Source organism: Pygocentrus nattereri, chromosome 28, assembly GCF_015220715.1.
Source record: "Pygocentrus nattereri isolate fPygNat1 chromosome 28, fPygNat1.pri, whole genome shotgun sequence".
Classification (NCBI taxonomy): Eukaryota; Metazoa; Chordata; class Actinopteri; order Characiformes; family Serrasalmidae; genus Pygocentrus; species Pygocentrus nattereri.
In genome coordinates this window covers 17,632,248-17,656,660 of record NC_051238.1, presented here as the reverse complement: position 1 = coordinate 17,656,660, position 24,413 = coordinate 17,632,248, and the positions used below count along the sequence as shown (strand labels likewise).

Genomic DNA, 24,413 nt, shown 5'->3' with positions numbered 1-24,413 from the left:
GCTTAATAATTAGTTGATGGGTTGATACAGGTGCTGTGAAGCTCGTAAACCACTAAACTTCACAGGGCAGATTCCCACATTACATTACATTACAGGTCAGAACAGCCACTACAGGTTATTCATTTTTCAGGACAAATTTGTGAGATAAAAAAGGAGAAAGTCAAAGGAAAATTTGTGAAAACAGGAGTTTCCAAAACTAGATTGTAAAAAAAATTCTTAAAAGACTCAGTTTTTCAAAGAAATCTACAGGGTACCTCCAAAGTTCAGTCTTAGAAGTTGGTTTCATTTTACGTGTTACAATCCAGGTAATGCTAAACACATTAATTGATGTAGAGGTGTGGACCACCAGGGTGGCCAATCCATTCTTCTGAGAACACCAGGAGCTTCTTTGTTAGATTTGCAAATTTTCTTTCTTTTACTGTGCATTTCCTTTTCTCATTAACGGCTGCTTAACGGCTATCCTTTCAGACTCATAGTGTTGTTGCATAATTGTCTTGTCGCAGTGAAAAGATGGAGAGAAAAACCTGTGGAATTCTTTGAGATCTGAAGCAAAAGTGAAGCTTGATAATCTCAAACACGTTGCCTGAGAAATAACTTGTATTTAATGGCCATTTTGAAGGGTGGTCTCTGACTTTTGCACATGTAGCAGTGTTTTGTCTCTAGTGCTTTTCTCTGCAGAGATACTGATTTATGTTTCCATTGTTGCAGTATCTGCATTCTATGCTGAGTGTATCAGCAAAAAAATCCAGTTCAACGCACACATCTGGACCAAATCCAAGTTCCTTGGAATGTCCATTGGTGTACACAATATCGGCCAAGGTAGGCAAAGACCCAAATTAATTGGTGGGCATTCATTCAGAATCACTCTTTAGAAGTTGTAATGAAGTAATAACATAATGATAAACTTCTGCTGTTATGTTAATTTTTTCTTCTCTTGTGTGCTGCAGGTTGTGTGTCTTGTCTAGAGCATGATGAACACTACATTCTCACATTCCCCAATGGCTATGGCAGGTGAGCCTTTTTTGTCCTGCTGTCCTCACCTACTTTGAGAGTGCCCGTGTTTTTTGCGTCTCAGTGGAATCTTGTCATTCATTATCTTTTATATGTCCCTGTAGGTCAATCCTGACTGTACCGTGGGTAGAACTTGGTGGAGAGTGCAATATTTCCTGCTCCAAGTCTGGCTACAGCGCCAACATAGTGTTCCACACCAAACCCTTCTATGGGGGGAAGAAGCACAGAATAACCGCAGATATTTTGTGAGTCTATATTAGTTTCTAAAACAGATATTTATCTGAATAAAACTTTTTTAACAAAATAACTGGTATCTGCTTAAAGTAATAACTCTGTTTAATCTTGTGCCTGTTGTGACTTTTTTCCCATTTCCTTACATTAATCGTTGCATGTTCACTTTGTTGTAGTGGCCCCAGTGATAAGAAATCATTCTGCTCTGTTGAAGGAGAATGGAATGGAGTGATGTATGCAAAATGGGCATCTGGGGTAAGTTAGTGTAATTGCTGTAGTTTAGAAAGTTACATGTTCTCCCATCTTTACTTGATAAAGGATCTCAGCTGTTCAACAGTTCAGAGTCACCTTTGTTGTATTTTTTTGTTTCAGAGTGTGCCAAATATATTGTGGTGCCAGGTTTTGACTGCAGGCAGGCCAGATTAGCACCCAAACAGAATGTGGTTTGGCATAGTCTTGGTGAATTAAGCAAGGCCTTCCCTGAAAAAAAATGTTGCCTGGATGACAGCATATGTTGCTCCAAAACTTGTATATATTGCTCAGCATTAATGGGGTCTTCACAGATGTGACCCACACCATCTCAGATACTGGCTTTTAAACTGTATGCTGAGAACAAGCAGGATGGTCCTTCTGCTCTTTAGCCCAGGGAGCTTGTGAACTGCCTGTAGATTAATTATACCTATCAAACTCAACCAAACACCCATGTGCTGTGCATATGAAAACACATATTAGCACAGTGTTCGGGGTTCCAGCTTTAAGCTAGAAAAAAGTGGATATGCCTGTCTTCTTGGCCAGAAAACAGATCTGGGCATTTATCATTTAAATCACAGTCACAATATTGGTCTGAAAAATTGCAATTGGATATTCAGCCCTACATATTAGAATAATTTTATACATGTACCTGCAACCTAATTAGACTTACATTATTAAAAATGTTGATATTTGAACAGTGCTCTCAAACGTTATGGGTACTGTACCAGAATATGCACTCTAAGGCACTCATGAACTCTTGACTCTGTTTTAATATGTGTGTTTTCTTGTTATGTATCAGGAAAACTCTGTGTTCATTGACACAAAGAAAATGGGCATTATCAAGAAAAAGGTGCGCAAGTTGGAGGACCAATTAGAATATGAATCCCGGAAGTAAGTAACTTGTGTGTCTTGCAGTCACCAACCTATCTGAGAGCTCTCAAAGTGAGTCCATCCTGCTCTATTCATTCAGTCCTTCACCCATCAAGCTCTTTAGGTAACATCAGAAAATATTTGGGTGTATTACCAAAAACATTCTCTCATTCTGTTTTGAAGGACATGGTTTGTTTAAGGATCTATAAACTGCATGTCTGTTGTATTTGGTCACTTCATTCCTATGATGAGGTGAAGCAGTAGGAGTATATGTGCATAGCCATAGTAAGGACTGTTTTTGCATCTGACTGCCAGTCTCTGGAAAGATGTGACACTGAACCTGAAGCTGAAGGACATTGAAGCAGCCACAGAGGCCAAACACCGTCTGGAGGAAAAACAGAGGGCCGAGGCCAGAGAGAGGAAGGAGAAGGAAAATCAGTGGGAGACTAGAGTGAGTGTGTCTCTCTCTCTCTCTCTCTCTCTCTCTCTCTCTCTCTCTCTCTCTCTCTCTCTCTCTCTCTCTCTCTCTCTCTCTCTCTCTCTCTGTGTCTGTCTGTCTGTCTGTCTGTCTCTCTCTCTCTGTCTGTCTGTCTCTCTCTCTGTCTGTCTGTCTCTCTCTCTCTCTCTGTCTCTCTCTCTCTCTGTCTCTCTCTCTCTCTGTCTCTGTCTCTCTCTCTGTCTCTGTCTCTCTCTCTGTCTCTCTCTCTCTCTCTCTCTCTCTCTCTCTCTCTCTCTCTCTCTCTCTCTCTCTCTCTCTCATGAATTTATATTGGACTCACATTTGGTATTATACTCTGAGTAGGTCTGGGCAATAAAAACTGTTAACATACTGATGCTTGAACAGTGATTCACATTTTTTTAGATGCTGTTCCTTTCTATCAGCATCAAGCTGCAAGCTTTCACTTGCAACAGCAAAAAGCAGCTTAACTGACCTTTCATATTCTCTCAAAATAAGTGCACATCCTCCACAGAGAACATGTCTGCACTTTACTACACAATTACTGTTTATTTGCTGAATTTAACATTTAACATGAAATTTAAAGGCAGATTATATGATTATTGATATTTTAACTCAACAGAAAAACTAATACACCTCTCTCTTCAGTGCTCCTTCAGAAGGAGCACCCCTAAATTTATGGATGTGCATTGCTACATGGATTGTACATTGGGCTAGCAATTTATTTCATATCTTTGTGGCCATAAAACCCTTCGCAATCATTGCAGAGACAAATACTATGGTATAATGTTAGAATGAACAAGAACACAGCAAGTAATGATTAGCCATCACAAACATTAGCAAATGGGACAAAACAATACTGATCTGTTGGTTTTTGCAAAATGGCAAGAATAAATTAGTGTTATCCACCTGTCAAGCAAGACAGAACAAACTCCTCATCCCTTTTCATGCTTTTCAAATGTCGAAGTTGAAGTCAGCACCTTTTTTGCCGGCTTCTTGTTTGAATTTTCCTTTTCCACCTAAAATGGTGCAACAGTTAGGCTATATTTAGGTGCTTCAGTTTCTTGCTTGAATTTTCCTGTTCCACCTGAAATGGGATTTAGGGTGGAATGGGAAAAATGCAAAAAAGGAAGCCAACTTCAGCCTCATCAACTTTGAGGATTATTTGGTAGAGGTACAGTACTGTGCGAAGGTCTTAGGCATCTAAGCACATTTTTAAACAATTTACCTCAGCAGTGAGTTTATCACAATATACATTAGAAAATTCATATTCATAATTCAAATAAACATAAAAACTATAAAAAGTAACAAGAATTTCTTGGATCCATATTTTTCCTTTACACCTTCACAGCCGCCGCAGACACTTGTTAATATCATCAATTACATCATGAGCACAATTTACTGAAGCACTGATTGGTCAAACCAGGAGCTGCTTTTTAAGATATAACACTGAGCTTTCTTGAGGAGAGGTTTGGAAATAGTTAAAGAAACACATTAACATTCATAAAATCACTATTTATTCCATATATAGATTATACATTATTAATATTTATACATTTTGTTTATTCAAATATTAACATTTCTCAACAAATAAACACAAACTACACAAATAAATAGATTTTGAAAATGTGTCTTGGGTACCTTTCACACAGTACTGTATATTTGGAAGATTACAAATTGCATAACATTTTCCTTTTGCTCTCTGCCGTCTGCGTGTGCAATGCGCTGTGGGTGGTCAGTGTTCTTGTCTCTTGAGGAATTCAAAACTAAAAGGAGGTGAGGGTCAGCAGTTTTACTGGGAATGACCTAACCAGACTGCATATGAAAACAACAACAAAAAAAAAAGAGAAGCTGTAATTGCAACACATACAGAGGTGATGTGACTATTACTCCACTATATCTGTACATAAAAAATAGCTGCTGGCTGCTATATTAATATTTAAAAGGCCATATATAAAACCTTTTAATGATTAAAAAACAACAAAAAAACAGTGAAACACAAGCCTCTTCTGAGCATATTACATATTTGTCTTAAATGAAAGAAAATTCAGGGGTTTCTCCAGTAATTTCTCCCAAAGTTGTGTCATTTGTACTTATGGTGTTAAAATACTTGTTTTTTTTTTCTCTCTCTCTTCTTCCTGCAGCTGTTCCATGAGGATGGCGAATGCTGGGTTTATGATGAACCGCTCCTGAAGAGAATGGCATCGCTACGGCACTAATACAGTCTCTTTTGAAGTTTCAGAGTCTGGGAAAAGAACTCTTTTACAATTCACCTTTCATTTAAAGCCTTGGTATGACTGATGAATGGACATTTACACAGCTTTACATTTTCAAAATGAATGATAAGAACTAGAAAAAAAGAACTATATATGAATAAATATCAAATACAAATTACTCCTGTCTCGCCAACTTCACCACTTTCACCTCTCCACCGACCCTGCAAGAAGGAAAATAAAAACACCATCACAGAAAAACACTGAGGTAGTTAGTGGCTCCTTAGCAACCCAAACAAATGCTTTTGTTCTGGGTCGTTCCCACAGGCTTTCACTCTCCCGCTTGGGGAGATGGGTGGGGCAAAGGAGTTGTCGGGGAGAGAGAGGGTCAAGATGTTTCAATCGAACAAACTCTGAAAACAACAGCATTCTGTATCTCAGGGAATCAGGTGACTGAGGATTGAAGGCTGTATCTTCTGATGTTCGAAAGGCCTTAAAGGTGGATCTGCAACATGGGAGATAACTTGGCTTGCCTACAGCTAGCTACAGATATTTATATGTAGAACCTATGATTATATATGTATATGTATTCTCCTTTTTTCATCAGTAACTTGGGCAATAGTAATGATTTGACAATATGAACTTGGAAAAAAAAAATCAACATCCCAACAACCATTCCATTTATTTCCTCTTTGTCACCCATTAAACAGAAGAAGAATCACACTCTTCTCCTTTGTCAGTACAATTTGCATCAGATCACGCCTACCTGCCGCAAGAAGACTAGTGAAAATCGAAATGAGGGGGGGAATCTGAATGAAGAAAGCGTGATACATTACTGCTAGAGGTGGTGGTCCATTCCAGTTCAGATGACACTTTCTTTGTTTGTTTCTTTGGGTGTAATTTGATCACATGCTGTTACGACCCTGATAGGGCTCTAAAGCGCTACATCTGAAGTCGAGGTATGACTCTACAGTACAAATTCACTCCAAAGTGGAGTTCAAATAAATTCTAAAAGTAGAACTGGTCAGTAGGAATAGCAATGCATAATGCGACAGTGTGCCATGTATTTACTGAATGGTTATCGTCTTATTAAAAGCCCCACAATAAAGCTCTCTCTCTTGCGCGCTCTCTCTCTTGCTCTGTCTGTATTTCCTTCTTTCTTTGTCTTTACAATTGAATTAGACAAAGCAGCCATGTATTGAACATTCATTAAAAAAAGAATTTTCGCCCATAGAGTTTTTTCACTGTAAGACTTCCACAGGTATAATTCAGATCTGCTTGTCTAACAGTAAAGATGTAGTAAACCTTTAGGATCCAGTCTTGGAGTGGACTCTTGGTGATTACCTGGGCACAATGGTGTCAAAGAGGACAAACATTGTAAATTAAAGTGAACTTTCAATGTTTACTGTCTTAAGTGGGGTTATATAAGCGAGAACTGACTGATTCCAAAGCCACTTTTTCATGTTGTTTGTAAATTTATCTGAAATTGAGGCCTTGTCATATACATACATTTCACGCATCATGCAGTGTTTCTTTGCAAATCAGTCCAAACAGCATCCCACCCCCCGACATAATATTGATTGTACCATTTTCTTGTTTATTAATGCATAATATTAAATTTCAATGAGACCATGTTTGTGTTATCATTCCTTTAGTATGCTGAAATTTAAAATGAAAATTTGTCTTTTTACAAACACGGTGACTAAGCTGGTTATAAATGTAAGCTATTATGAGGTTATTCAGAGTTTAAGATGGGTCTTTAAAGAAACCTCCTGTTTCCACACTGTAGAAGAAGCATCCAGGATGAGCTGTTATAGCAATCCAGAATTCCATTATTATTAATTCAATTTGAAGTAAAACGTTATTAATACTGTTATACTGTGAAAAATGCAATTTGACATGTAAACTCAGTTTACAGTTTAGTTACATAGATGCGTATGTGAGCATGTACACCTTAATTCTCACTTGTTTTCACCCAAAATTATTTCTACGGTAGTATTTTACTAGAATTCATTTATTATGAATGAAATGTTACCATGTGGTAATTCAGATTTCACAAGTAACTTTAATTAAAATAAGTTTTGTTTTGACATGGTGAATTTCTAATATGTTTGAACTAAAAATGGACCTGTAAAAATAAAAACTTTCATTTTAGATGTAAGAACTAATATCTTACATGTATTTCCACTTAATAATTAGCACAATTGAAATTTTTTTAGTAATACAAGTTTTGCTAGTACTGCAGTTCCTCTTGACTAAATGATTTTGAAAATGCTTTGGATTCTTACTAGTTAGAATTGAAATCAAATGGCATGTTTTACTAGGATGAGCATATTTACATGTTGAATAACAATTTCTGATAATACAAATTATGCACAAAACGCTAAACTGGCTTTCCACGAGCATCTTTTACAGTTAAAATGACAGGATAGGTTGCGTCCAAGATCATATATACGGTTGTACGCAAAAGTTTAAACACACCAGGTCAATTGATGTTTTATTTATTTTCTAGGAAAGAAATTAGCAAAACATATCCTCTACAGGGCACTTACTTGAATATGACAGGCTCCAACACCCCCCCCCCCACCCCCCCCCCCCCCCTGACGGAGAAGCGGCTCAGAAAATGGATGGATTATTATTATTATTATAAAACGGCCCAGATATTTACATACGACTGTGAGGTAAAGCTTTATGCTGGAACCGTCCACACAGAGGCAGAGGTAGTGCAGTGACGTTTAGCGCCATCTACTGGAAGAAGAGCTCACTGCACTTCCATTTCTTCCACCAGCTGCTTACGCTGCTTTCACGTCGTGTCGGGAATATCGCATTCACGAAAAGAGCGCACATAAACGCCACCACATTTCTGATAGAAACCAGTTTCCGAATTGAGGGCGTGTCAGCAAAAAAGCAACGAGAGCCGCTGATAGTTGTGCTAGTTGTACTTCAGTTACTCAGCAGCCACACACCTTTTTTAGACAACAGGTGGAAATTATTGGCAATTAGCCAGACTCAATAAAGGAGTGGTTCTGCAGGTGGGGACCACAGATCACTTCTCAGTACCTTTCTGCTTTCTGGATGATGTTTTGGTCACTTTTGAATGTTGGTGGTGCTTTCACACTCGTGGTAGCATGAGACGGACTCTACAACCCACACAAGTGGCTCAGGTAGTGCAGCTCATCCAGGATGGCACATCAATGCGAGCTGTGGCAAGAAGGTTTGCTGTGTCTGTCAGCGTAGTGTCCAGAGGCTGGAGGCGCTACCAGGAGACGTGGAGGAGGCCATAGGAGGGCAACAACCCAGCAGCAGGACTGCTACCTCTGCCTTTGTGCAAGGAGGAACAGGAGGAGCACTGCCAGAGCCCTACAAAATGACCTCCAGCAGGGCACAAATGTGCATGTGTCTGCACAAACAGTTAGAAACCGACTCCATGAGGATGGTATGAGGGCCCGACATCCACAGATGGGGGTTGTGCTCACAGCCCAACACCATGCAGGACGCTTGGCATTTGCCAGGGAACATCAGGATTGGCAAATTCGCCACTGGCACCCTGTGCTCTTCAAAGATGAAAGCAGGTTCACGCTGAGCACGTGTGACAGACGTGACCGAGTCTGGAGATGCCGTGGAGAGCGATCTGCTGCCTGCAACATCCTTCAGCATGACCGGTTTGGCAGTGGATCAGTAATAGTGTGGGGTGGCATTTCTTTGGAGGGCCGCACAGCCCTCCATGTGCTCGCCAGAGGTAGCCTGGCTGTCATTAGGTACGGAGATGAGATCCTCAGACCCCTTGTGAGACCATATGCTGGTGCAGTTGGCCCTGGGTTCCTCCTAATGCAGGACAATACTAGACTTCATGTGGCTGCAGTGTCAGCAGTTCCTGCAAGATGAAGGCATTGAAGCTATGGACTGGCCTGCCCGTTCCCCAGAGCTGAATCCAATCAAGCACATCTGGGACATCATGTCTTGCTCCATCCACCAATGCCACATTGCACCACAGACTGTCCAGGAGTTTGGCGGAGTTTGTCCAGGTCTGGGAGGAGATCCCTCAGGAGACCATATGCCACCTCCTTAGGAGGCACGTGGAGGCCACACACAATACTGAGCCTCATTTTGACATTTACATTTATGGCATTTAGCAGACACTCTTATCCAGAGCGACTTACAAAAGTGCTTGTCATTACTTCAGAATATCTCATGTTAATAAAGGTTGACATAATTTTAAAGAGCTTTGCTCTAAATTGCTACCTGAAGTTATCTATGCATTGAGACCTAAACAAATACAACAAGTAGAAAAATACCTACAACTCAACACAGAGTCTACACAACACTAAACCTGCTGAAAAAAAGTTTGTAATACAGTGAACAATAAGAGGTGAAGATCATTAATAGACAGTGTTAGTGATTAGATAAGTGTAGTGTAAAGAGATGGGTCTTCAGACGTCGTTTAAAGACAGCAAGTGATTCTGCTGTTCGGACACTTAGGGGAAGTTCATTCCACCACCTTGGTGCCAGGACAGAGAACAGTCTGGAGGCATGTTTTCCTTGTGATAAGCAAGATGGTGGGTCAAGTCGAGCCGTACTTGAAGCACGAAGGTCTCTGGGTACGGATCTAGCTTTCACCATTGATCTCAAGTAGGAAGGAGCTGGACCATTTTTGGCTTTGTAGGCCAACATCACGGTTTTATATCTGATGCGAGCTGCTCCAGGAAGCCAGTGAAGGGAACGCAGCAGTGGAGTGACATGGCTGAATTTTGACTTGTTTTAAGGACATTACATCAAAGTTGGATTAGCCTGTCATGTGTTTTTCCACTTTAATTTTGTGTGTGACTCCAAATCCAGGCCTCCATTGGTTAATAAATTTGGTTTCCATTGATTTTATGTGACTTTGTCAGCACATTCAACTTTGTACAGAACAAAGTATTAAATGAGTATTTCATTCAGATCTAGGGTGTTATTCGAGTGTTCCCTTTGTTTTGAGCAGTGTATTTGCATTTATGGCATTTGGCCGACACTTTTATCCAGAGTGACTTACAATTTGTCATTTTACACAGGTAGGCCAAGGTCTCTTATTGGTTTAGTGTAGGGCGCTTGCCCTGGTGGGGGTTTGAACCGCAATCTACAGTGTAGAAGGCAGAGATGTTAACCACTACACCACTATCCCAACCTGACCTTCCATCTTTACAATGCTGTGCAATCCTCACCCTCAAATCTTCTCTTTTCCCACTTTGTACTATAATACTTCATACTAATGTTTGCTATCCGGCGTCGACCGTCTTGAGTCTTTGTTCCTCTCAAGGGTTTTTTTTCCTTGCCACCGTCACCGCTGGCTTGCTATGGGGGCTCGGACCCGGATTTTCTTTTCTTTCTGTAATACTGATTGTTCTGTAAAGCTGCTTTGTGACAACATCTGTTGTAAAAAGCGCTACATGAATTAATTTAGCTTTGCTTTACTGCTCTCATAAGCGCCATCTCTTCCTTCTGCTACAGCCATGCAACAGAAATGGCCTTTCTGTAACGAAAGAGACACGTTTCCAGCGCGTTTCTCGAGTTTCCGACCAAGACAACCTGAACTCAAACCAAGCCGTATTCACGACCCCCGAGATCTTCAGCAGGATCTTGTGAGGAGGAGTTGGAAGTAGCGTCGTTTGAAAATCTTCCCACAAAGCATTGCGGTTGAGCGGTATAAATTCCGCTGCGCCCCTCTTTTCTTCCTCGTTCATCTGCGACTCGGGCGGGGAGGTGAGCTTCAAGTTTAAACCTAATTCGCTAGAGTATTATGTTGTTCGCGCTTTCGGGACTCAGCGCGTTTTAATGTACCCGTATTTTTGTGTTTTGTAACTTATGAACGTGTTTATCTGTTTTTATCTGTATCAGCGTTTATTTGTAGACCGTCTGCTGGGCCGCTAGTTCGGTCTTGGCCTTTGCACGTGTCCAGACTAGGCCAAGCAGGACCGCCCGGTACTTTTCAAATAGGGTTAAGGTTGCTGTTTAAGTGGACAGTGGGAATGCATTATAACCAGTCATTTATTTTTGTGAAGTATATTAACTTATGAAGGCTAGTTAGGAGCCCTTGACATGCTAACTAGCTAGTTTGTCTCTTCTACCGTCGCCTCGTCGATTTCGCAGCGGTCGTGTTACTCTCCATGCACATATGAGGAAAACCGTGTTGGTAGGGACATCTGAGAAAGGGTGATGAATGCCAACGTTTCTGATTTGCGTGGGAACTACTGTTTAGTGGCGTGGTTAAGCCAGGCCCACGTGGCTAACGCAGTGATCGTTTACGTTGTCCTGCAGGTTTGTGAGCTGAACTCCGGGTTGCTGGCGTCATCTGGTTTATGGTAAGTTACACTTTTTGCATGTGTTTTTATATGGTGACTAATATCTTAAGCTGTAACTTGGTCACCAAGATTTGTTCCTCCCCCGTTCTCACCTGTAAAAGCTTTTGATGCATAAACGTGAATAAGAGTAGTGGACAGGACCCTTTCCTGAAAACTATATTCTGAGGCCTTTACGCTTAGAAAAACTTGTGCATCTTAAAATCGGTTGCCATGTTTCAAGCTGTCTCTTTCTTCTAGTTCCTTTTTGGAAGGAGCGTGGTGAATGGACCTTTTTAGGTATGTATACCGAAGCTAAAGATGTACATTTCTCTGAAGCCTGTGATGAGCCAAAAAAAAGAAATAAGAGTAGTGGACAGAAGTCATTTCTGAAACCGTTTATTCTGAGGCCTTTAGGGTTTCTGTATTTCTAGAACTAGTCTAGAATATTGAGGTTAACTTGCTTTTTTCTGCTTGCAGTGCTTCCAGTATTGAAGTTCAAAGTGGAGTATGGTGTATTTTGAGGTATGTTATACCTAGAAGAGCACACCTAATTTGAGTTGTCAACGTGTCCTATGATGACTTTATTTGCTACTCTTGAACTAAGGCTGATGAAATGGCAACCACCAAGTATTTATCTGAGGCACAGATTTATATACTGGAATTTAGTCACTGAACTTCTTGAAGTAATGTTTCTCTTTACCTTTCTCCTAGGATGGTGGTTAAGTCAACAGGTAAGGCTTAAATTAATTTTTGGTTAATGAAGTTTATTCCAGTTTGCCTAACTACTGTGCATGATGATTTAAAATCAATGGGAATCTCTCTGAATTAGAATGAAAGACTTCTTTTTAAACTGAAACAGTAGAATGGCATTATTCTGTCCCTCCTTAATCTGTGCTCTGGATTAAGATTTCTCTTGTTCTAGGGGACCTGTGGCTGGAGCAGAAAGCTGTGGGATGAAGTTGGCTGAAGGGTAAAGATACATGTGTATTTAATCAGCAGTGATGGTGATGCAAATGATGACTGCATAGTTCAGCAGAACCTCCATGTAGAACAAAGAGCAATGTCTTTCGCTCCTATCTGATGTATCAGCATTTGTATTAGGATAAGCTAGTGTGATTTGTAGAGATCTCAACTTGGCTGTTTCATTGCAGGACTGGAGTGGTCCTTAACCATCTGTAAAGGTGAGTTAAATGTAAAGTTGTTTTAGTTTTGAGAAGATACAAATGATGATTGCATAGTTCAGCAGAACCTCCATGTAGAACACAGAGCAATGTCTTTCGCTCCTATCTGATGATCAAGTACAGCTACTTGCTTTATGATTACAGCTTCTGCTAAGCCACTAACATTTAGCTTTCCTTTTGTAGCATCTTCAGTGTAAAAAGATGTCTCTGGGTGGCAGTACTGAAGGTAAGACGAGTTGCTTGGTTTGTAGGATCTATTCATGGTTCATTCTAGAGGGGATGATTTTTGAATCAGGTCTCTGATCTTGTTGAGGACACAGACTTGTTGCCTGATCTGGATTGTGATGCTGATGCTACATATGAAGTGATGACTTTTCTAATCCTTGTCTTTTCCCCTAGGCTCATGACCAACATGACTTGATGGTGAGTATCTATAACTTGTGGTGTACATTCAATATTGACCACAATGATGATCTAATGTCCATTGACCTTCCCATGGAGATTGGATATTAGCTCTGGCTGACATGGTCTTTTAGGAGCCAACAGACCAGACCTCATGGTCAATATTTTCTGTTCTAACAGGACTCTGCTCATTGACAGGTAACGCCATCCATGTCCTGTGACCGTGCTTTGTCGAGGCAGTTAAAGGGTTGACTGTGAGTATAGTTCGCATAACTGCCAGCCCACAGTTGGGGTTCAGTGATGTTTTTTCAAATGTCTGACCTGAACACTAATGTGGACAAATGCTTACTGATGAACCCAAGTTTCAGTACACCAAGAACTAGTCGTGACTTTCTGTGGCTAACTGTACTGTCTATTAGGTGGAGACTGCTGGGGTCAAACGATTGGCATCCGTAGATAAAAGATCCTGGGGTGAGTTGTTGCAAGGTGTACTCCTCCCCACATACACACAACCTGTGATGAAGAGATTCTGCCAAATGAATCTACTGATTATACTCCTTTCCGTTCCATTTCTCTCTGAGGTTGCAGCGGTTGACTGGCACTTATTCTAGTCTTGTAGACCTGCCTAACTGTCTTCTCCTTATTTCCAGTGACTGAACCTGAAAATGGTCATCAGAACGTGCATTTGAGAGCCTGTGTAAGAATGGAGTGGATGTTCCTTTGCCTGGCTCAAAGCTCATTTGAATCAGCAATTTATGACGACCTAAAGCTCACTGGTCACTTGGATAATTCTGTTTGCTTGTACTGTAAATTGTTTAACACAAACTACTGGATGGTGAATGTGTTGATCCTCTGGTTATTTCTTGAATAAAACTTGAGCCTTTTGTCTGACGAACTAAAACCTTGTGTCGTCGATTATTTTATTTTGGTGGGGTTGGGCTTGGTTGAATGGACTGATTTTCTCACTATGTTGACCCTGGTGTTTAACTGGTTGACGCGTGTAAGACCACGTGACCCTGCTGATTGTCTGGGGGTGGCGGAAGTGACGACGCGCCGTATTTCCCTGGCTTGGCTAACTGATCGTACGGTGTTCCGTCCAGTCGAGCTCAAACGGCGGCCTGTGCGGGTGGGCTGGATGGACGGAATAAAGACGCTGTATATTGCTGTTGATTTCGTTACATAGACTGCAGTCATACCGGCCCTGATGATCGTCTCATTCATTTTGTCCGCGCTGCTGGCGGCCTCGGTTAAAGCAGATTTCTTCCAGTTCGACAGCATCTCTAATGTTTCCACCTACTACTTCAATTACCTCTACTGTCATGTCTGGGAGGGAGAGTGTCAGCCGAACCAGGACGATGCGAGCCAGCAAGGTAGGGAAGTATTTGGTTTCGCTTAAATCTGCGAGGCTAGTAACTGATTTGTGTTGAGAACAGCTCTGCAGCCTGAAGAGCTAAGCGTTGTTGGCTGTATAAACCGATGGATTTAAGGGAAAAGCCCAGTTGTGGAGTAATAGATTTAAATGCAGTGTTTTTATTTGAAAAAATGAGTGATATTGAAAATGTCCCTTGGTGGGGGTGGGAGGAGGGGAGCGACAAGTCTGGCCGGCTCGAGCTGTTTAACCAGCATGTGCGTATTTTAACGACTTGGATAAGTGGAACCCAAAACCTGGTCCTGAAGAGTTCAGATCAACACGCTTAACTCTAATATTCAGATGGTCCTGGAAGTCGTCATTACGTACATGAGGTATGTTCTATCAGGATTCGGCTACTAGCATTACAAAACTGACTTACCAGCTTAGTCCTTGTGCCTGGGTGCATAATCCTGGTCTTGTAGAGTTCGTATCCAACACACCTAGCTCTAATATTCAGATGCTCCAGAATGGCTTCATCACTAAACTCTGCGAGGGTGGATCTCCAGAATCATCATGGATTACATAAAACCCTGGCAAATGATCTTCAAAGTCAAGATGAGACCATTTGAAACCAGATATGACCACCAAAATATAAAATACACTGGTCTGTTTTTCTCAGGCTGAACATTATTGGAGATGTTCATAATTACCTTGTGCTCTCCACAGTGCCTACTGGGGACATTTGGTCCTGGTTTTCTCAAGATTACGTGGGCATGATGACCGCTTGGTACTGCAGCCTGGGACAGTGTTGTGATTCAGGCGACTGCAGAATTACTAATAACCTCACAGGTAAACAAACACTTATTTCCAAATAAACGAGTAACAGTCTGTCATATGTAGACAGTGTGGAAAATGGTCAGTTTATCGTTTTTTTTAAGTACATGTGGGTGATTCCACAAATGGGGTGCCATTTGTGATGTGTTCACACCAGCTTATGGGTGTGATGTTCAGATAAATATAACTCGAAACATTAACAGTAGTTTTGCACTTTACCTTGAAATATAATCAAGTATAATCAAACGCACGTTCATAAGGACATTCATGCAAGTTCCCTGAGGATCATGGGAAGAAGGACAGTACATTCATTCTTTTTTTCTATGTTTTCAGATTGTTATATTGATGGATGTCAATTTGGAAGTAGATCACTGTTACCCAAATTATACACTGAAAGTGAATTATTTTAAATATAAATAAGTAAAACCTCAAAATCCTCAGGTAATTAGCACGGATGCTAGTTCACCACATTTTGTGTATTTGCTAAATTCTCTGAAAAAAATCCCTCAAACCTGTTATTTTAAACCGTGTCATCATTTTGTGTCAGGCATTGTCAGCAAAGAAAAATAGAAAAAAAAGTTGAGGAGCTACAAAGGTTAAAGCTAAATGGTGCCCCAGTCATGGAATCACATTAATATTGTGGAATTTCACACACACGCATGTGTAGCGAATCCAAACCTTCACATGGAGCGAACATGCAAAGGGAACCCGGCCACGACTACTCTGCGTTGTGTTGTAAGGAAAAGGAAAAAGGAGAACTCGTGACCTCCAATGCCGGTACCAACCAGGAATCCTTTATTGTCTGGATGTAAAAGACAAAAGTCATTGAGAAATAGCATCCAGCCTCGTGTCTGCCTGCACAAACTTCTCTCTCCTGCAGTACTCTCAGCCAACTCAATCAACTTCATATAATACATCTTTATAAGACTGACTTCAAAGAAACGACAAAGTGCCAAATTGTAAAACAAAAACCCCTGGGATATGTGCAATATTACTTATTTACCACATGAACTTTACTTCATTTTTAATGTTTTTAATGTATAACCTTGTAGTACCTGCTTTTGATAGTATTTTATATGAAACCCTTTTTTAAAAACATGGGAACAAACAAAAAGAATAAAACCTCTGTGCTAATGAAGCGAGTTTAAAACCATACCTGTATGTAAAAGACAAAAGTCATTGAGAAATAGCATCCAGCCTCGTGTCTGCCTGCACAAACTTCTGCGTGACCCCAAAATCACAGAAAAGGTGGGGGAGAGGGTTAGCATTACACATGGCACCAGCAGCATGAATTAGAGCGGAGACTGCGAGCCAGGCCTTCTCATCCAACATCAGTGCACATCACAAATGTGCTTCTGGAAGAATGGTCAAAAATTCCCATAAACACACTCCTAAACATTGTGGAAAGCCTTTCCAGAAGAGTTGAAGCTGTTATAGCTGCAAAGGTTGGGACAACATCATATTAAACCCTATGGATTAAGAATGGGATCTCACTGAAGTTCATATGTGTATGAAGGCACACAAGAAGGTGAATACTTTTGGCAATATTGTGTGTATATATATATATATATATATATATATATATAAAATTTGTTTGTGTATGTATTTACATGTATGTGTGCTTGTATATGTGTATATATCATACTATGGTTTTTACATTCTGTATTATTTGTGTACTCAATTAGGTCTTGAGCGAGATCTACAGCTAAAGCTTCATGGGCAGCACCTGGCTCAGTCTGTGGTTCTAAAAGCTATTCAAGGCTTTATCAATAACCCAGAGTCCAACAAGCCCCTGACCCTCTCTTTCCATGGCTGGTCCGGCACGGGCAAAAACTTTGTGGCCCGGATGGTTGCGGATAACCTGTACCGGGATGGAGTGAAGAGCGAGTGTGTGCGTCTGTTCATTGCCCCGTTCCACTTTCCACATACAAGACTGGTGGACGTGTACAAGGTGTGCAGAGCACTTGGTCTGGACATTAGTCATGATTACCATGATCTAAAGTCCATAATATGACCTTTTACTGTTTTTGTGCTAAATGTATATATGTTCATGCATTCTTTTCATCCTCCATAGCCAAGTAAGCAAAGTGTCAGCATGAATTTGACACTTGATTGGATAAAAAGTTCTGTGGGGGGAAAAAAACACAAAAAAGTCAATAGTTCTTGGAACACAGGCAGTAGTTTGGGTCTCACCTATTGAATGGATCCATTCTAGATTGCATCATCTGTTTGATACAATTTCGCAACTGACCTAGATGCCAAGTAACCTTCACATAGCAAACAAGTGAATATAGTGTTATTTTATCTCCTTTATGTTGCAAAAATGTGAATGTATGTCCTTTCTTGTATGTGCTTCATTAGTGGCTGTTATGATTTCATCATTGTGTAAAAATAATTTCAAAAGGAAAAAGTAATGGCTGCTGCAAACCATTACAATTATACAAAGTGCCTTTCTGCACAGACATAAATCAAATAAATATAGATAAAAACAATAGCAAACTCCATGTACATTTGGCCAAACTTCTATAGTATGTACATTTTGAACTATACATGGAAAAGTAAAATGGGTTGTTTTAATTTTTTTAAGTACTGTAATAAAGTTGCAGCTAATCCCTTACACAGATTTCCATATGATTTTGTTTGCAGCCAGAATGCATTTAGTGTTTTGTGGATTGCATCTCTGTAATGTGTTTCTGTAATATGTGGGACTTGAAAACTATATCAATACTTTCAGCTCTGTGTTGTTACATTATGAAAACAAATAATCACATTTTTCTGTGTGTGTGTGTGTGTGTTTTAGGGCCAACTGAGGGAGGCAATCAGAGACATGGTACTCCGCTGCCCACAGACTCTCTTCATCTTTGACGAGGCAGAGAAATTGCACCCTGGGCTTATAGATGCGATCAAACCCTACATGGACCACTATGATAATGTTGATGGGGTCAGCTACAGGAGAGCCATATTCCTGTTCCTCAGGTTGGTTTGTCTTTAGGAGTAAAGAGGAATTCCACTTATTTAAAATATCTCATAATTAAATGATTAAGATATTAATAATGTTATTCAGAATGATTTGATGTGAAATGCACTATTTAAGAGAAACTAGCTAATTCAGACTTGTCTAACAATGAGACATCCGAAGCGATTAATGCCTCTACAAGCTTTCTCACAGAGAGCTATTACATGAAATGATCAGAATGATCAAATGCAGCTTAATGCCTGAGACATTGTTTTAAAGCAGTTTTGAGATAAGGGTTTGGCCTAAAATTGTTTTCAAAATACAGTGATGGCAGTGAGGTTCACTTCTTTAACTAAAAAATACTACTTTGGAAGAAACTAGTAGACTATTTATGCTGTGGTCTGCAGTGAGATGCTTTGTAGGGAAATTTAGTGGGCCTTGTAGATTACAATTACTAAATATTTGTGTAGTAAGTAGTATCAGGGCAGATATGGAAATGTTAGTACAAGGGCAGAGTTTGCATATTGCAAAGTGTGGCAATTTCCATACCCTTGCATCGTAACAAAGAGGAACTACATGAGCCATTATATAAGATATAAGAACAGAGTTGCTACACTCAAACAATTAGGTTGATTCTAAATATTTTATATCATGTATGTTGCATTGATGAACACTTAACAATGGAAAATAGCTCAATTTTTAAAAAAAGAAAAGCTTAATATGGGACAAAAACATAAAACACCAGATGCTGGGGAGCAGGGGTCAAAATTGTGTGTCTGGCCATAACATTTTACATTCTGGCAATTAAAATTACAGAGCCTGAGGATTAGCATTTTCTTTACTTTTAACAAATCTGTTCCAGTTAAATTTTCACACATTCACAAATGTCTACCACAAAACAACACATGATTGTTTTTTGCTACTGATGCATGTTTGTTAATTAATAAATATGCTTTTATAATTATGTAATTTTTAAAAGCATATGCTATAGATGTGCCCACACTCTGCCAAAAGAGCTTTTACCTTCCTCAGCATTGGCTTGTACCTGAGGCTGAGAGACGTGTTGTTAAGAAAAACACACACACACAAAAAAAACTAATTACTACCATGTATTTGGACCTATTTTAATCTATTTCATTTTTTTCCATAGCAATATTGGTGGTGCTGCTATCAATGAAGTAGCTCTGGACTTTTGGCACTCAGGACAGAACAGAGAAGATATTGGTATGGAGGATTTGGAACATCGATTACGATCAGAATCCATAGATGCTGAAGGTACCTGCTCTCACATTTAAAGTCATCATGAAATCCAGATTTTTTCCTTGTGAGTTAAAGTGTCTGGTCATATTAAGCAGCATTCATCGTCCATCCATCCATCCATCCATCCATCCATCCATCCATCCATCCATCATCTGCCGCTTCTCCGGGGTACGGGTCGCGGGGGCAGCATCTTAAGCAATGAGGCCCAGACCTCCCTTTCCCCAGCCACTTCCACTAGGTCTCTGGGGGGGATTCTGAGGTGCTCCCAGGCCAGCTGGGCAATATAGTCACACCAGCGTGTCCTGGGTCTTCCCCGGGGTCTCCTTCCTGGTGGACTTGCCTGTGACACCTCACGAGGAAGGCATCCAGGAGTCATCCTAACCAGATGCCCGAACCACCTCAACTGGCTCCTCTCGACGTAAAGAAGCAGCGGGTCTACTCAGAGTCACTTCCGGAAGACCGAACTTCTCACCCTATCTCTAAGGGAGAGTCCAGACACCCTGCGGAGGAAACTCATTTCGGCCACTTGTATTCGCGATCTTATTCTTTCGGACCTCTTCTCCAGTACCCCTGCATAGACCTTACCAGTGAGGCTGAGGAGCGTGATTCCCCTGTAGTTGGAACACACCCTCCGGTCCCCTTTTTTAAAAAGGGGCACCACCACCCCAGTCCGCCAATCCAGTGGCACTGCCCCCGATGTCCACGCAATGTTGAAAAGGCGTGAAAATAATTAAAAACCAGGACCTGTGTACCCTGCCTGGAACAGGGTTACCGGGGCCCCACCCTGAAGCCAGGCCTGGGGGAGGGGCTTGCCAGCAAGCATCTGGTGGCCGGGCATTTACTCATGGTGCCCGGCCAGGCCCAGCCCGAAGGGGTTACATGAGTCCCCCCTCCCATCGACCCACCACCAATGGGAGGGGCAGTAGTAGGGGTTCGGTGCTTTGTGGATCGGGCAGTGTCCGAAGGCATGGGCCTTGGCGTTCTGATTCTCGGTTGCTGAAACTGGCTTTTGGAACTTGGAATGTTACCTCACTGGCGGGGAAGGAGCCTGAGTTGGTGCGCAAGGTTGAGAGATACCGGCTAGATATAGTCGGGCTCACCTCAACACACAGCTTGGGCTCTGGGTCCAATCTCCTTAAGAGGGGCTGGACTTTATTCTTTTCTGGGGTTGCCCATGGTGAGTGGCGGTGGGCAGATGTGGGCTTTCTCATAGCCCCCTGACTCAGTGCCTTTATGTTGGGGTTTTCTCCGGTGGACGAGAGGGTAGCTTCCCTACACCTTCGGATTGGGGAACGGGTCCTGACTGCTGTCTGTGCTTATGCACCGAACAGCAGTTCAGAGTACCCAGCCTTCTTAGAGTCATTGGGAAGGACTCTTGAAAGTACTCCTCCTGGAGACTCTATTGTCCTACTGGGGGACTTCAACGCTCATGTGGGCAATGACAGTGTGACCTGGAGGGGTGTGATTGGGAGGAATGGCCTCTCTGATCTGAACCCGAGTGGTGTTCAGTTTTTGGACTTCTGTGCAAACCACAGTTCATCACAAACACCCTGTTGTTTGAACACAAGGATTTCCATAAGTGCAGGACCTCCATCAGAACTGTGACCAGATATCGGGGGAGGTGGGGGACATCGACTCAGAATGGGCCATGTTCCGCTCCTCCATTGTTGAAGCGGCTGACTGTAGCTGTGGCCGCAAGGTAGTTGGTGCCTGTCGGGGCGGTAATCCTCGAACCCGGTGGTGGACACACCAGGTGAGAGATGCCGTCAAGCTGAAGAAGGAGTCCTACCAGGCATGGTTGGCCTGTGGGACACCAGAGGCAGCTGACAGGTATCGACAGGCCAAGCGATCTGCGACTTCAGTCGTTACCAAGGCAAAAACCTGGGTGTGGGAGGAGTTTGGTGAGGCCTTGGAAAGTGACTTTAAGTCGGCTCCGAAAAGATTCTGGCAAACCGTCAGGCGACTCAGAAGGGGGAAGCAGTGTGCCACTAGCACTGTATATAGTGGAGATGGTGTGCTGCTGACTTCGACTGAAGACGTCATTGGGTGGTGGAAGGAATACTTTGAGGACCTCCTCAATCCCACCGACAGCATTCATTGTATCATTTATAAAACAGAAGGCTTGTTTTTTTCTAAAATTCCATTAAATGCTGTGACTTTTGACAACCTTTAAAACATAACCTGATTAAATCTCCAAGCACCAGCACATGGGAAAAATATTAATAAATATCATGTGTAACCGCTCCTCCCACCATCCCACATACAGCCTTATGCAAAAAATGTAATACTTTCAATCAAATTACATTGTTGACTTTCTAAGGAAAAATAAGTTTAAATATAACCGTTTTCTGCAGATTCTAGTGAACAGTTTCTATTTATCTACTGATTTATTTTTATGATCCATTTATGATCCATTTTTTCCCTAAGATTATGAGAAATATTTCCTGTGCAAAGGTTATGGCACATTTTATATTTTATATTTAGTTCTCTGTAGAGGATGTGTTGACTTCTTTTCACTTTAAAAATGTAAAAACATCATTTAACCAAGGTTCCTAAACTTTTGCATATGCCTGCTTCATTAAGAGAAATCACAAAACTCAGAGATGCTCCCTGATACCATGTTTCATTTAGAAATATGTACACCATATGGAAGAAAAATGCTTCATGATTTCTGATTCACATTGATTTTTTGAAAATGGTCATTTTTCTTGTTTTTAAATTAGATTGCATCTCTCTTTCTGACTGCAGGAGGATTTGCCCAGAGTGAGCTCATGTCAGGTCACCTGATCGACTTCTTTGTGCCATTCTTGCCGCTGGAGTATCGTCATGTGAAGCTGTGCGCTCGGGATGCGTATGCTGCTCGTGGCGTAGAACCTGACGAGGCTACTCTGGATGAGGTGGCTAAAGCCATGCTGTATGAGCCCAAAGAGGAGAAGCTCTTCTCTGCAAAGGGCTGCAAATCCATCCCTCAGCGGATCAATTTCTTTTTACCTTAACAGACTAACATAGTCACTAACTTCACATAAACAACTATGGCATACTTGAAAGCTGAAGTCTGTTGAGAAAGAACTAGGATCGTAATCTGCTGTTTATTTAGTATATCAGGTACATATCAGAGAACATGCAGCATGAGGTTAATCATCTCATACTGAGATACAATATTGATGAAATTGGTGCTTGTCACCACTGAGCCCTGCAATGACTTTTGTAACTGAAATAACTTCTGTATACTTATACGTAACGCCTAGTACTTACACATAACTACGTTAGATCTTTTTCCACCAATTTTCCAAGTTTACCTGAACCTTAACTGAATGTCTATTCTTTTATGTTTCGTTGCATGTTTATTTAATTTGCCTTTTTCCACTTGTCAATGCAGTACATGGAATCTTTTAGTTGCTTTTTTGCCATTTGTAACTTTAATGTGCTGATGTGTATTTTATGTGAGCCAGTACAGAGACTATGGAGGCAGAACAAATCATTTTAATGTTTATAAAGTATAACAAAAAGATCAACATTGCGATTAACCACTTACCAGCATTGCTATCGTTGTCTCCATTTTAGCTTTTCCAGCCTGTGTCTTGAAAAATTCTTAAAACTGCTATAAAAAAGGAAAAAAATACAGCGCCTGTAACACTGTAACACCTGTGGGGAGGTGTTATACTCTTTGCATCTTTAACGTTTTTCATTTGAATTTGCACTTTTGTTGTGATGTAACATTGTTTTCTTTTTTTGGTAAGAAGCTGCATGGCAGTGTTTGCATTGTCATTAATTAAATATGCTGGAAAGATGTGTAACTTGGATATTCTAAATGAAAGTGTATTAACCTTTTTAGGAATTTTGGTTATGATATGCAGCAAGCATCTTCTTGAGGAATTAATTTAAAATATTTTCATTTGCATGCTGTTTTGTTAAAATAATGTTATAAGTTCAATAATACTGTATAATTCAAGGCTTTGTTGACATCTGATCTTAATGAGGTTATCATTGTTATGTGATTTTTTTAAAACGCTGTTTAAGTCTGAGACCTTTGTGTCAGTATCATTTTCTCCATGTTAAGTAAGTCACCAGCTGAAAGTGCTAAACCTTTTGTGAAGAGTTCAATTTTAACTGATACATATAATATAACTCTTTTTGAGACTTGAAATGGTTCTGTGTCCATTTTTGACTTTCCTAGCTCTCCAAAGAAAGGCCTGACTTTCCTAACTCTCCAACCTGCAGTGCATTACATTCTGCTGTTCAAGGTTTTGTGGAAGCACAGAAATGCTAAATGGCTGGTTTGGGCCATGACCGTTCCAAGGTACATGAAGAATGCAGATGTTTGATCTTATATAAGGGGGTACATACAATTTTCAGAAGATGCTACCAAATGTTTTTTTGCTAAAATACAGGGATGGCACGATTCCACTTTTTAGCCGCTACTGAAACCTTGAGTATCACTGAGTACCAGTCTGATTTTGTGTATCTTTGATACTCTGATTTTATGCTGACCGAGCATTTTCTACTCACGTCAGCCTGATACAGACACCTGCTATCAGGATGGATCCCTATTAAAATAATAAAGTTTATCAGGATGTTATTTATCTTTGTTGCAGCCTACTTTATAAAGCCCTTGAGAAATATTTCTTGAAATATTTTTGTTTGTTTATTTGTTTGTAATGTCTGTTTACCATTTGGATACTCTGGACATGGGCTTGGTCAAAATAGTGGTCTTTTCAAATCCAATTAAAGTTCCAGAGACACAAAATAACTGTCTATTTAGGGATATGCCTTTTTGTCCTTTCATCACAGCACAGCTAAATGTCATGCTCTGAAATGGTTAGAGGGAAGACTGTATAAACAATACACTCGGTAGCTGCTGTAAGAACATCGGTACCTTCTGACAGGATAACTATACATTACTACCGAGATCCCTCTTCTCCATGTCGGCATCCCCAGGCCATCTTCTGCTAGTTAACCGCATGGTCACTGCATTGGCCAAGGCGAATCGCCCGTTTCTTTACACAGAATATTCTGATTGGCCAGGGTCCGTCACGTCGACTCGTCCAATGAGAGCCGCGTTCTGAGCGTCTTGACCAATG

At 40.9% G+C, this 24,413-nt stretch overlaps 2 protein-coding genes, 1 long non-coding RNA gene and 7 other non-coding genes across 14 annotated transcripts in view; all 10 read left to right on the top strand.

The window, feature by feature from the left end:
• The window catches only part of osbpl9 (oxysterol binding protein-like 9), a 41,869-nt gene extending 35,203 nt beyond the window's left edge, over nucleotides 1–6,666 (top strand). For all 3 annotated transcript variants that reach the window (XM_037535726.1, XM_037535727.1, XM_037535728.1), the window contains 7 exons: nucleotides 709–819; nucleotides 948–1,011; nucleotides 1,116–1,256; nucleotides 1,419–1,497; nucleotides 2,294–2,385; nucleotides 2,680–2,815; nucleotides 4,966–6,666. In XM_037535726.1, coding sequence (XP_037391623.1) covers nucleotides 709–819; nucleotides 948–1,011; nucleotides 1,116–1,256; nucleotides 1,419–1,497; nucleotides 2,294–2,385; nucleotides 2,680–2,815; nucleotides 4,966–5,040 — 698 coding nt within the window. In that variant the 3' untranslated portion in view covers nucleotides 5,041–6,666. The remainder of the gene's footprint in view (nucleotides 1–708; nucleotides 820–947; nucleotides 1,012–1,115; nucleotides 1,257–1,418; nucleotides 1,498–2,293; nucleotides 2,386–2,679; nucleotides 2,816–4,965) is intronic.
• A 4,043-nt stretch (nucleotides 6,667–10,709) lies between these two features.
• On the top strand, nucleotides 10,710–13,832 carry LOC108425051. Of its 3 annotated transcripts, none has more exons than XR_001857680.2 (12): nucleotides 10,710–10,770; nucleotides 11,326–11,369; nucleotides 11,607–11,645; nucleotides 11,826–11,870; nucleotides 12,060–12,079; nucleotides 12,271–12,318; nucleotides 12,500–12,529; nucleotides 12,713–12,755; nucleotides 12,929–12,952; nucleotides 13,130–13,185; nucleotides 13,351–13,402; nucleotides 13,582–13,832. It is a non-coding gene; the product is annotated as an uncharacterized LOC108425051 (long non-coding RNA). The 3 variants fall into 3 exon arrangements; XR_001857679.2 differs by having other exon boundaries at nucleotides 13,112–13,185; XR_001857681.2 differs by lacking the exon at nucleotides 10,710–10,770 and adding an exon at nucleotides 10,798–11,220 and having other exon boundaries at nucleotides 13,112–13,185.
• On the top strand, nucleotides 11,173–11,252 carry LOC119262763. The gene has a single exon (XR_005129886.1). It is a non-coding gene; the product is annotated as a small nucleolar RNA SNORD74 (small nucleolar RNA).
• Nucleotides 11,683–11,757, top strand: LOC119262767. Its single transcript, XR_005129890.1, has one exon. It is a non-coding gene; the product is annotated as a small nucleolar RNA SNORD75 (small nucleolar RNA).
• LOC119262760 lies at nucleotides 12,132–12,209 on the top strand. Its single transcript, XR_005129883.1, has one exon. It is a non-coding gene; the product is annotated as a small nucleolar RNA SNORD79 (small nucleolar RNA).
• On the top strand, nucleotides 12,353–12,437 carry LOC119262764. Its single transcript, XR_005129887.1, has one exon. It is a non-coding gene; the product is annotated as a small nucleolar RNA snR60/Z15/Z230/Z193/J17 (small nucleolar RNA).
• Nucleotides 12,563–12,646, top strand: LOC119262765. The gene has a single exon (XR_005129888.1). It is a non-coding gene; the product is annotated as a small nucleolar RNA snR60/Z15/Z230/Z193/J17 (small nucleolar RNA).
• LOC119262766 lies at nucleotides 13,224–13,287 on the top strand. The gene has a single exon (XR_005129889.1). It is a non-coding gene; the product is annotated as a small nucleolar RNA SNORD78 (small nucleolar RNA).
• On the top strand, nucleotides 13,442–13,515 carry LOC119262762. The gene has a single exon (XR_005129885.1). It is a non-coding gene; the product is annotated as a small nucleolar RNA SNORD47 (small nucleolar RNA).
• Nucleotides 13,833–13,980: 148 nt separating the features above from the next.
• On the top strand, nucleotides 13,981–23,479 carry tor3a (torsin family 3, member A). The gene is made up of 6 exons (XM_017693551.2): nucleotides 13,981–14,301; nucleotides 15,009–15,131; nucleotides 16,802–17,067; nucleotides 17,917–18,092; nucleotides 19,223–19,347; nucleotides 22,081–23,479. Exons 1-6 carry the CDS (start codon nucleotides 14,136–14,138, stop codon nucleotides 22,326–22,328), a joined length of 1,104 nt encoding a protein of 367 aa, XP_017549040.1. The 5' UTR covers nucleotides 13,981–14,135; the 3' UTR covers nucleotides 22,329–23,479.
• Nucleotides 23,480–24,413: the final 934 nt, after the last annotated feature.

What these genes read in the sequence shown, in the direction of transcription:
- tor3a (XM_017693551.2), top strand. Translation starts at nt 14,136, where the DNA reads ATGATCGTCTCATTCATTTTGTCCGCGCTGCTGGCGGCCTCGGTTAAA. An exon ending in GGACGATGCGAGCCAGCAAG is followed by an intron (nt 14,302 to 15,008) that starts GTAGGGAAGTAT and finishes TGCTCTCCACAG; the next exon opens with TGCCTACTGGGGACATTTGG. An exon ending in AGAATCCATAGATGCTGAAG is followed by an intron (nt 19,348 to 22,080) that starts GTACCTGCTCTC and finishes TTCTGACTGCAG; the next exon opens with GAGGATTTGCCCAGAGTGAG.